Source organism: Acinonyx jubatus, chromosome D1, assembly GCF_027475565.1.
Source record: "Acinonyx jubatus isolate Ajub_Pintada_27869175 chromosome D1, VMU_Ajub_asm_v1.0, whole genome shotgun sequence".
In the NCBI taxonomy this organism is placed as follows: Eukaryota; Metazoa; Chordata; class Mammalia; order Carnivora; family Felidae; genus Acinonyx; species Acinonyx jubatus.
In genome coordinates this window covers 53,013,395-53,026,102 of record NC_069390.1, presented here as the reverse complement: position 1 = coordinate 53,026,102, position 12,708 = coordinate 53,013,395, and the positions used below count along the sequence as shown (strand labels likewise).

The following is a 12,708-nucleotide window of genomic DNA, read 5'->3' as shown; positions in this document are numbered from 1 at the left end:
TGTGCCAGCACACCCTCAGTCCTGGGCGTGGTGGGGATCTGCTCTCTGAAGCCAACCTGAGGAGAAGTGGTTGAGCTTTGGGAGCTACATGCCTGAGGCCTGTGAACTCCAACTCTGTTGGTGGGCTTTCCCTGTGGTTCACAGTCTAGCAAGGGCCTACCTAGCATGTGCAGCAGCATTTACTGCAGGCAACATTTTCCAACCTGCAAGAGACCACCTGCCCTTCCTACTCATCCCATCCAACTGGGATCTTCTTCCTCTAGCTTGCTGTACTTTAGATACCATTAGGATTTACCAGGTTTCAGTGAGTTCTACTATCGAGGCTGATGCATTTTTAGGAATCTTAGATGAGTTGGCAAAAGGTTCATGTTTAAATATGTTAATTACTGGACGGTGTGGAGAATGGGTTAGAAGAGTTTGTCAGATGGTCTGGGCTGCTGGGATCCTTGTTCACTTTTTCATGTATTTTTTTTTTAATAGTAGAGAAACAAGGTTTCTAGCTTATGTTTTCCCTTACCCACTTATTGAAATATATATTTTTTATGTTTATCTCCTTTGAGAGAGGAGAGAGAACTCACATGAGTGAGGGAGGGCCAGAGAGAGAAGAAGAGAGAGAGAATCTCAAACAGGTTCTGTACTGTCAGTGCAAAGCCCAGTGCAGGGCTGGAATCCATGAACCGTGAGATCATGACCAAGATTTCAACATTCAGCATGGCTTGACATGAACCATGAGATCATGTGAAGGTTTCAATATTCAAACCAACCGAGTCACCCAGGCACCCTTAATGAAATAATGTATTAAATATGTTCCTTTGTCTTCCCTCCACAAAAGGTCACTGAGAGCCCTAAGAAGGTATTTCGCCCGTAATATCAAGGAGGAAATTCTCTCTTCCCATGTACTTTATTTTGGAAACAGACACTATTTTCTTATTCATCTAAAGAAACTTCTGAGCTGATCTGGAAATGAATATAAATAGTAATTCTTAGGGAAATAAAAACAAACAAAATATTAACAATTTTTTTGTTGTTATTTTACTTGACCCTGGTAGGGACAGAGATACAGAACACCAGCCTATGGAACAAAATGTGACTATTTGGCCAGACTACCCATGATTCCCCAAATTCTGTGAGATCAAGAAGATTATGTGGTCCATCCCAGTTCATTATAAGATGGGAATCATTTACCTTGGATCAGGGACAAGCGGGGCCAGAAGACAGAAGCACAAGCCAGTGTTCCAGGTCGCCACATCGACTATCACTCCTAATACCTCCACTTCTCCCTCAAGTCACATCTGTTGTCCAATAATAGTTACTTATGACCAGCTAAAGGAGAAAGAAATAAGTCTAGACTGATTGAGTAAAACAGACTGCCTCTACACTACAGTACCACTCAGGAGTGTCCTTGGCAGATAAAAGTGAAGGGAAACGCACCTGAGATTTGGAGCTTCCAGCAAAGGCAAATGTGCCCAATAGTTACAGCTTCAGGAGGTGTACCCGATCATCCTTTGGTGTTAAAAAGAAGTGACCTGCGGTAAGAATATATGTAGACTCCCAGAAATGTGTGAAAGACTAATTGGTCAGGAGGCTGGACAGAGAAGTAATGAAACACTGGACAAAAGCGTTCTGTAGAAGAGACATACAGCTGACCCAAAGCAGAGGACACCCGCGTAAAGGTGTTTGTGTTTACAGTTAATATCCACCAGACAGCTTCAAGCATGGAAGGATCTTGAAGCAACCAGTTAGACAGAATGGTGTGGCCAGAAGTCATCCTCTGTCATCGGTCACCCTCAGTGTTGGAACACGTGTGAAACGTATGCAGTAGACATGAGGGTAGAGATGGAAGTTGTGCATGAATCCAACTGTGTGGGTCCCCACACACCAGGGCTACTGTCATCGTTGCTGCTGAATGTGCAGCCTTCCAGAAACAGAGCTGATGTGGACACCAACCAGCCACTTAGTGTCAGGTTAATTACAATGGACCTCTTTTGCCCTGAAAGAGTCAGCAATTCATCATGATTGGAGTTGATTGTATTCAGTCAGTTACTTTATGGAATTGCCTTCTCTGTTTTTAGGACCTCAGGAAACAAAAGTAACTGAAGGTTTACAAAGTAATTGATCCTCCCAGATAGGATCTCATCCAACTTTGTAGCCTGGAGGTGCAGCTCTGGGCTAGTGGTCATGGCACCTGTTAGTCTTCTTACATTATCACATGACCCAGAAGCTGTTGGCCTACAAACGATGGAACAGGCTTGGAAGGTGCTGCTGAATTGCTAGTTAGGAGGTGATACCAGCGGAGATTGGGTGGCTTCCTCCAGGAGACGGCAAATGCCCTAAATCAGCGGATGGAGGTCTGCAGTGCCCCCAGATCAGGTAGGATTTTTTTTTTTTTTTGCTTTTGAACAAAACGTTCTTTTCTTGCCTCAAAATATCCTTTTCTTTGCTCTGAATATGCGGTCACATAAGAGGCAGAATCAGGCCCTTGTGAAGTTACATTTTATTAATTTCAAAAATGGTTTCATTCTTAGCCATATCTTGATATGCTAACATACTTTTAGGTTTAATTATTAAATCTACCTTGTAAAACTTCTAAATAACTATTTCTAAAGTTATTTTTATTGTTTTGGGTTCATCTATTTTTATCAGCATTTGTTCCTTCTCTAACTTTTAACGTCTTGAAATCTGGTATTGTATTTTTATTTCTTCTTTTAAAAAAAGTTTAGGTACTTAAGACCATAATTCTGAGGGGGAAAAATATATCTAATTGAAAGCCATATATATTCATATGTAAATTTCAGTTTCATGAAACATGTTAATTGATCTTTGCTTTTCCAAATATATGAGGAAGCAGACTCCAAGCTCTGACCTGTCAACACAGAGCCCGATTCAGAGCTTAACCCATGAACCGGGAGATCATGACCTGAGCCAAAGTCAGATGCTTAACGGACTGAGCTACCCAGACACCCGGGGAATTTAATTTTTAATAGATATGTAGAGGAAAGAAAACATACCTGGTTTGGGCACTAATCTAAGAAAAATTTACTCATTAGTTTCAGCATGTTTCTGTGTAAAAATAATGAATGAACTCTGTAATGGAGAAACAGGTGTGATATTCATAACTCTTTGCTTAAGAACTAATAGTCCTTTGAGACTTAATTTCCTCTTATCTAAATTGGGAATGATAAACCATATCTATTTGGGGCCATATTTAAGCAAGATAATGAATCTAAAACACTTAGCAAAGTGAGCTACTGCATCTTTGGCACTTAGCACAATGCAACTTTGTGTTTTCTAACCCTCCCCTATATTCTAGCAAGCTGTGTTTCTTTGTCCTGGGGCTTGGTAACCTCATAGCATGCAGTTAAGTCAAGGCATGTGCTTCAGATTCTGTGTCTCCCCCGCTCTCTGTTCTTCTATTGCTTGCACTCTGTCTCTCTCTTTCAAAAAAATAAATAAAAACTTAAAAATTCAGAAAAAAAGGGGTGCCCGGGTGGCCTGTAGGCCAAGGATCGGACTTCGGTTCAGGTCATGATCTTGCAGTTCGTGAGTTCAAGTCCTGCATCGGGCTCTGTGCTGACAGCTCAGGGCCTGGAGCCTGCCTCGGATTCTGTGTGTGTGTGTCTCTCTCTGGCCCTCTTCTGCTCACACTTTGTCTCTCTCTGTCTCTCTCTCTCTGTCAAAAATAAATAAACATAAAAAAAAGAAGGCAGGGCAGTAGTGGACTTCGTAAAAGGGCAAATGATGATCCTACTATGGAAAGAGATCTTTGCCAGGGTATTTGGAAGAACCTCAGATAGAAGCTTGCCTTTGCGAACTACACACAATTTGGCCTTGACCACAAACCATCTCAGAGGCTTTTATTTGTTGGTTGAGGTGATGATCCCAGTTACTGTGTTCATTCAGAGCAGAGCAAAAGGAAAAGGTTCCTTTGCTATTGACACTTAATTCCAAGGTATTTTCCAAATTCAATTTAATGTAACATTAATAATGTAGTGATTTTGCCCATTTTTTAAAAATATTGTTTAAGGTTATTTATTTATTGTTGAGGGAGATAGTGCAAGTGGGGGAGGGGCAGAGAGAGAGAGAGAGAGAGAGAGAGAATTCCAAGCCGGTCCTTCACTGTCAGTGTACAACCTGATGCAGGGCTCGAAGCCACAACTGTGAGATCATGACCTGAGCCAAAATCAGGAGTCCGATGCTTAACCTACTGAGACACCCAGGTGCCCCTGATTTTGCCCATTTTATTCACATTGCTCTATCCCAGTGTTTTTACTGTGTCTGGTAGTAAGAGGTGAATAAATATTGAATGAGAGTTATTAATTTGCATAATATAAAATGAATTGGTTTCTCCTTTCTTTGGAGATCTTGCAGTAAAGGTCATGTAGAACAATTTTACATCTGAAGAAAGACATAGCACAAGTTCAATTTTAATGAAATTCAGGATGAGTTCTTACCATTGCTATTGGAGAATTAATAGAATTTGTTCAGTGGTAGGTATCTTTATTTACAATCAGATTGTTAATCTTTTAGGACATTGGCTTTTTGAATTATTGATTCTAGAGCACAGTATATATAGACATACTTCCTCTTCCAGATTTTCTTCTTGTATTTTATTGTTTGGCCTTTTGGATTAAAATTGAAAATAAATCTGCAGTCTAATTTTTGTATATGGTGTGATGTTGGCATTAAGATACACTTAGGAGTATTTTTTCTCCATACAAATATCCAGTTTACTCAATAACATATGTTAAAAATAGAGAGCATTATTCTCTATTGCACTGTGTGGCACTTTGACATATCTAGACAGTTGTCCATTCTAGATTTCGTGTTTATCACATTGGCCGTTTTCAGAATCTTTGCATCAATACCACTTTGACAAAATGGATACAGACTTTTGCGTGAAGCACAGTGAAGCCTAGTAGGAGTACAGAGGTTGGCTTTAGTTATTTGAGGACCTGGAGGTATATTACAGAGTAAGGGAATAACTATGTACGAAACAAATGTCCTCATACTGAAAATACAGAACACTTGCTTCAGTTAAAAATCTCCTAAGGACATGACATAATTTATATTAGTGTGTCTGTTCTTCTTAGTTGCTACAACTCATCAGGGGTCTTTATTGGCATCCTATGTACAACCTCTGTTTGAGAAGTTCAGAGAAGATAGAATTTACACCTAGGACTAAGTGTTTCTTTATGGGGAGTCGTGGAACATTCTGGCTAACATGATTGTCTTCAATTTGCTTATATTACTGTTGTAAAGTTAATTGCATTTCAAAGGGATTTTTGGAGATATGATAATGTTCTACAACCCTTTGAACACTGACCAGAGTTATAGATTGACCTGGCAAAGTGGCTGGCTTAGAGGAAGAAATCAGGTGAATAAACTTAGGGCAAGAACATTCCAGTTCTAGAAGGTTAAATCATCGTGGAACCTGCTTGGGATTCTCTATATCCCTCTCAAAAACAAATAAATAAACTTAACAAAAAACAAAACACTTTTCCATTTGGATTCATTGACATCATACTTCCTTAATCCTTTTATTGCTTCCTTTTCAGGCTATTTTTGGGGATTCAACTGCACCCTGTTTTAATGTTCAGGGTTTTTATTTAGCATACTTATATTATTTCCTTTTCTTACTCAAGTTGTCTGCTCTCATAATCTCAAACACCATGTTTATGACCTTGATTTGCAAATTCAGTATCCAGCTCTACTCTTCTCATCTGATACCTGATACCTATATCAAACCCCAGGCTGGATATCTCTCCTTAATTGTACCTTGGGCAGATCACATACGTAAAAAAGAATATTTCTAACACAAATGCCATTCACCCACACCTTCCTTATAACAGGACATTGCTATAGGATCTCTGTAGTTTCTCATTCCAAAAACCTCAACATGATTGCCACTTCCATTTCTCTTATCCCTGACAATCACCAACCTTATGACCCCACCCATTAAACACATTTTATATACACTCAGTTCTTGCAACTCCTGGAACTGACCCTTGCTCAGTCACTACTCTATCCTTTTATTGAGACTCTTTTATCTTGTCTTCTGCTGTCAAGTTTGGGCCTTCTTATTATTCGGTACAGGACTGATGTTCTTAACATCAGTCATAAATGATTGATGATTTCACCATTCTAATTGCAATACATTTGTAGTCACATGTTGCCCTAAGGATTAAAACTAAATTACAATCTCATCTTTTCTAACCTTGTATCTGTCTGCTATTCAGTTTTTACAGCTGAATCTCTTAGTCATTTATTCACCTGTTTTTTGTACAGTCCAGTGTATTCACAATTTTGTTTTTCTCTTTGTTTTGCCTGAAAATTCTTTTTCTTATATTCCTCAGGTTATTTATCATCAATCTTCAAGCCTCAATTACATATTACTTCCTCAGGGGAGTCATTACTCAAGTCCTTGTATTAGATTACCATCCCCTGTCAGGCTGCCTGTGCACTCTTCATTTCTGAATAGCAATTCTCAGGATGTTAATGTCAAAGTTTGCTTAATAATTTTTGTCTGTGTCACCTGTTACACTGAAGGCAAAGTACTCATTTTGCTCCCCAATGTTTTCCTGTACCTGAGCAGTGTCATGTCTAGTACTGTGTATGTGACATTTGGGAGTACTTACTAAACTCAGTATTTTCAATGGATATTTATCAAAGTTCCAGAGATATCTCAAATGCAGTGTGTTCAACATAGCTTCCACCATCTTATCACATAAATAATATTCTTTCTTTGTCACCATCTCATTGAACAACACACCATTGACTTGACTTCACAAACCAGAAACTTGAGCATCAACTATGAAATCACTCTGGTCACCAAGCCATAAACAATTATTAGGTATGCTCATAGATCCTAAATATTCTCATACCCCTTATCATATTTCAGTTCTCACAGGCACCATCAGTTCTTAGTTGTGCTTTTGCTATAGTTTCTAAACTGTTCTCTTACAGATTTATAAAGAATTTAAAATGCCACGAAGAAATGCTAATGATAGAATGGTACAAAACAATGTAAAATGAAAAGTTTATATATGCACTAAGGTCATGTCTTCATGGCATGGACAGACTCTAATAAATAAACATTTGGAATAGAGGGATTATATAGCTTTTAATTCCAACATCTTTAATGGGTTTGCAGTAAGTCACTAATGGGAAAAAATAATAAAAGTGGGAGAAGGCTCAGCATCATAGTTTTAGATGTTCCTCAGGTCACCTCTAGGAATGAAAAAAGTCCAATTTCATTGTGTCCTGTATTTTGATATAATGACCAAGTGACAGAATAAACTAAACAATAGTCATGATTCCACAATTTTAGGTAGACACGTGTCTAAATGGGTGGACATGTGTCTAATGCATTAGAAAGCCTCTTGAGTTCTTTAATAATCAGGTATCATAAAAGACCATGAAGTTATGACATTATTATTCAACTTGTAAGTTGTTGCACACATGGGAAGTAGCATTACTCTTCTGACCTTAAAATATTCTTGCTGATCAAACCCAAGGGTTTTACTACATTTTCAGGGAACACCACTTCTTCATCCTGCTTCGGATCTGCTGGGTCTTTACACTGTAGATGATTGGATTCATCAGGGGTGGAAAGAGAATATAGATGTTGCCCATGAGGACATGAACCGAAGGGGAGAGATGCTTTCCAAAGCGGTGCACCATGGTGAGGCCAATGATGGGGATGTAAAAGACCAGGACAGCACAGATGTGGGACACACAGGTCTGCAAGGACTTGAGCCTCTCCTCGCGGGATGCAATTGCCAGCACTGTGTGCAAGATGAAAACGTAGGAGATGAGAATAAGCACAGCGTCTAACAACAAGGTACAGATCACCAGAGCCAGGGCATAGAGGCTGTTGAAGCGGATGTCAGAGCAGGCGAGCCGGAGCAGGTCCTGGTGCAGGCAGAAAGAGTGGGAGAGGATGTGAGGGTGGCAGTAATGGAAGAACTTCAGGCGAATGATGACAGGGAGAATGGACAAAGCTGCCCTCATCAAAATGGCCACCATGAAGTGAATGACTCTACTGTTAGTCAGGAGGGTTGTGTATCTCAGAGGATTGCAGATTGCAGTGAAGCGATCAAAGGCCATGGCAAGAAGGACCCCAGACTCTATGGAGGACAGACCATGGATAAAGTAAGTTTGGGCAATGCAAGCATCTTGACTAACTTCTTGGTTGAGTCCCCACAGGACCCCCAGCACCGTGTGCACTGTGGACAGCCCCATGCACAGGTCAGTGAGAGCCAGCATGGCCAGAAAGTAGAACATGGGCTGGTGCAGACTGGGCTCTGTCCGGATCACATGCAGCACCATGCAGTTTCCCAGGAAAACCATGGCATAGATGGAGGAGAAGGGAATGGAAAACCAGGGATAGTAGTGGTCCAGGCCAGGGAACCCCGTGAGAATGAATATTGAGGTATTGATAATGGAAGCAGAAGAAGCAGGCATGATTATTTGAAGGTAATGTTCAAGATGAGATCAATATTTACTGACAGTTTTGTCAAAGTGTCTGCTGTGTGGGAGCAGTTGAGTCTAACACAGGTCCTCACACTGTAGCACAGGTCCTCTACAGTACAGGACGGTCTCACAGGGAAGCTCCTTGGTATTAGGTCTCAGGTTATGGGAGCAAATCAATGTCCTGACCGTCGTGGGCAAATCAGATCATGCCCTTCATTTGCTTTTAGTCCCTCTGAGCCGCTTGCAGGACACACAGCAAGTGACAGTGGCAAAGCCATTGAGAGCATAAGGTTGCTCCTGTTCTGCTGTCCCGAGGAAGCCTCTGCACGCTGTCCTGTGGCCAGTGCTTGTGGCACAAGGAGTCAGAAGGCTCCGGTTTATGAGGAAGGAATGAGAGGATTGTGTGGACCAGGTGGACCCAGGCTCCTGGGAGGCACTCTTCCCTCTTGGTGGCTGATGCAAGTGGAAGATTCCACCTGGTCACTGCAGGCTAGTGGCTCCCTGGGATTGAGAGGACTGGGTAAATGGCAGAATTTTCCAGATCTTTGTCAGGGAGAGAGATTCACTGGGTCGACTGAAAATTCAATACCTACTCTGAAGGAGATGGAACGAGGTAAACAGTCAGGGAGAAAGGGTGTATCAGTATACCAAATAATTTTGAGTTTCCATATCTATCTGAATCAATAAAAATGTTTATATAAGGCTTCTTTATTTCTTCCCCAAATTTCACCTTTACTTTTCACTGAAGCCTTAGTAAACATTTCTCCATTTTCTGAGCCCCTCAGAAAGGGTAACAATTGTGAAATATACCCAGAGGACTCTGTATAACATAGACCAATGATTTTGAGGAAAAAGACTGCTTCAACCTTATCCCAGTTGAGGGAAAGGAATACTCTTTGGTCCAGCTGCCTCAGAATTCCTGTCTCATCTAAGGACAACAGGGACCACCATTCAAAGATTGTGCATTCTAAGCCAGAGAGGGAAAAAAAAGGAGCCTGGTGGTGGTAGAGGAGGAGGAAGACCACTGTGGAAATCCTTGTGGAGGTCACTCCTCTGAGAAACAGACCCAGTAAAATCTCAGAAGCACTAAGATGTAGTTAGAAGATTATTGTATGCTTGCCTTCTCCATCTAAGGTCCCTTACCAGCAACCCAACAGTGGTCCAATAAAATAACAATTGATCACAGCTAAAAGATCTGTAAAATACAGATTTTCTCTAAGGAGGAATACATTGGAAAAATTAACGTCACAAGGGGTATGAAGAATGGGGACAACAGCTTCTCTATAGCTACAATAAACACAGCTCAGCTTCTAGCTGCTACAAACCTTCAGTTTGTAAAACACACATTACCTGCGAAGTACAATCAAGAGAAGTACAATAAAAAGAGGTATGCCTGTATATTGGTCTATATTATCCTTTTCTTGTAATGTCTTTGTCTGGCTTTGGTAGGAGGGTAATGCCGTTTCATAGAATGAGTAATAAAGTGTGCCCTCCTCTTCAGTGTTTGAAGAGTTTGAAAGGATTGGGCAGTATAATTTTTAAGAGTATCAAATTCAGTTTCAAACTGACCTCATTACAAATCCCAGTTGTGCCACTTTCTAACAATGTGATCAATTACTAAATATCTCTAAGCTTCAGTTTTCACCTAAGAATAAAAAGTATTAGATTTTCATTATTTGAAAAATATAAGAAATATTTATAAATTACTTAATATTTTTGCCATTTATTTAATTGCTCAATAATTGATTAGTTGTCAGAATTTTGTAATGCAATTTATGTGACAGGCAATTCAGAAATATACCACTCATTATTTAATTTGTCACCTCAACAATTTATTCCTAATTTTTTATATTCCAAGCACAGGGAATGGAGCAATGGCCATGTTCTTAATATATCTTCTCTAACCCTTCTGTTCCATCTAATTAAAATTAAAAAATATATATTTATGTTGAATGTTTTCTCTGTCCATTTAAGCACAATTTGGGTCATTAGTCAACTAAATATGCTTAATTAAGTTTTAAAATAATTGCTTTTTAAATAATTTTTTAAAACATTTCCAACAAACAAATATGTCTTCAGTCACCTTACATACTTGCTTTTCTGAGTTTAGTTATTATCCTCAGCTTTCTAATATTTTATGCCTAAGAATGCTTCATGGCTCTTACCATATGAAATTTCACACTTGTCCTGTGCCCATATGAAAGTGGAGGAAAGGAGAAGTATAAAAGTTTTGCAAAGCAACTATTATTTTTTGGGGAAGATAGCCAGTTTGTCTCAGACTAAAGAGAGATAAGTATTATCCTCTTGTCTGGTACTTCTGTAGAGCTCCTTTCTGCTCTCATTCTCTATCTGCTTTCTTACAAAGGGTGGCTCATGGCACACCTTCCTGAAGGAAAACTCAAAAAGTCTCAGCAATTTCCTCACTTGGTGAGTTTAGGTAGCTTTTATCAGTGTGCCTTGGGCTCCTTTTGGTACTTTTTTAATGTATTCAGAGACAAAGAGAATATATGCTAATTCTTAATCTACCTGGAGGGAATTATCTGAAAACTTTTTGCAATATACCTTTGAGGGAAATCTAAATATCTGCACCATATAGGTCTACTGTTCTTGTTATAGAGATTTGGGAAGGGAATTTTTATTTCCATACACTGACTTCAATTACAGAATGACTATTATTACATTGTGTTTTCTTATATCTGTCTATCTATCATCTATCTATCTATCTATCTATCTACCAAACAGATCCTTCTGTTCCTCACATGAATCTCACTTCTCTGCCTCCCATTTTCAGTTTCAATAATGACTAATCACCCCAGATCAGAGTCCATGACATGGAAGTGTGCTTTGCTATTGGGTGATTTCCAGTTATAATCAACTATTTGAGCCATGAATATTGTTCCAATGGTCTCCCCATTATCCAGCTATTTGGCTGTAGAAAATTAGTTTCTGAGACTTTTTCTGCATGGCTAAGCAGACACTTAGCTATTGGACCAACAATGAGGCCCTTACGGCAGCAAGGGACCATTCTATGGACAGGATTCTGTAATTCAGGGTGGTGTGCTGATAGGAACATATACCAGCATTAGCATGACTGCTACTACTTTTGCATTTGAAGTAGTTGAACTGAGCTTACCTTATTTAAACTGTTATGAGCCTTGTGAAGGAGCAATCTCTTCACTCCCTTATCCTTCTTGGAGTCCATTAAAAGCTAAATACTTTCTCATTGACTTAATCTTGATTTCTTCAGTGTTTATTCTCTGGCCACTGCTTATTCTTTCTTCCCTTGAAATCCTTGGGCAATAAAGTCCTTGTCATTGTTTTAGCTATCACCTGTATACTAATTATTAACACATACATATTTGAAGTTCTGACACTTTCCTGAGCTCTATATTCAGAGCTATATATTTAGCTATTTTCTGTACATAATTGTTTAATTACCTGCAGAAAACTCACATTGAACAATGCAGAATAGAACTCTACATCTTTTTTTTTTAATTTATTCACTCTGTGGGGGGTGGAGTGCGCTATTTAATTTGTGGGGAGAGGGTGAGACAATACATGGGAGGGGCAGAGAGAGAGAGGGAGGGAGAGAATCTCAAGCAGGCTGCACTCAATACCGAGCAATGTGGGGCTAGAACTCACAAACCATGAGATCATGACCTGAATCAAAATCGAGTCCGATGCTTAACTGACTGAGCCACCCAGGTGCCCCTGAACTCTTCATCTTCTCATCCATCTTTATTTATAGTGCCAGTAAAATATGCTATGATCTATGGTGAGGAAGCATGCGGCAAGCTGACACCCTGCAATCCACTCCCCACCCCCAGGTGGGATAAGTGTGATATTCCTCAGGCACTCCTGGCTGCCCAAGAACAAAGGAAATGACAAAAACAAATGGTTAAACTGATAAAGTCTCCATCAGTTTACAAATATTTTAGTAAATTACAAGAAAAAGGCGATCTTATCAACAGCCTAATCTCCAGAATCTCCCTACTGCTAGAGAGAAAAACAACCTTAGCTTGACAATAGCTAGGCCTCCAGTAATCTGTGAGTCTTCTTTAATGGAAATCCCTTTAAGAAACATCCTCTTGGGGCACCTGGTGGCTCAGTCAACTAAGTGTCCCACTTCACATCAGGTCGTGATCTCATGGCTGGGCTTGAGAGTTAAAGCCCTGCCTTGGACTCTGTGCTGACAGCTCAGAGCCTGGAGCCTGCTTCAGATTCTGTTATCCCTCT

General features: G+C 39.8%; 2 protein-coding genes across 2 annotated transcripts in view; one reads left to right on the top strand and one right to left on the bottom strand.

Annotated features, from left to right (window-relative positions):
• Positions 1 to 1,745: 1,745 nt before the first annotated feature.
• LOC106966042 (olfactory receptor 52Z1P-like) overlaps positions 1,746 to 12,708 on the top strand; it is an 89,456-nt gene continuing 78,493 nt past the window's right edge. The window contains exon 1 of the mRNA XM_053203607.1: positions 1,746 to 2,370. The gene's annotated coding sequence lies outside the window, so the exon portion shown is untranslated. The remainder of the gene's footprint in view (positions 2,371 to 12,708) is intronic.
• Positions 7,505 to 8,683, bottom strand: LOC106966048 (olfactory receptor 51V1-like). The gene has a single exon (XM_015062128.3). The coding sequence runs from the start codon at positions 8,461 to 8,463 to the stop codon at positions 7,522 to 7,524; it is 942 nt and encodes a 313-aa protein (XP_014917614.2). The 5' UTR covers positions 8,464 to 8,683; the 3' UTR covers positions 7,505 to 7,521.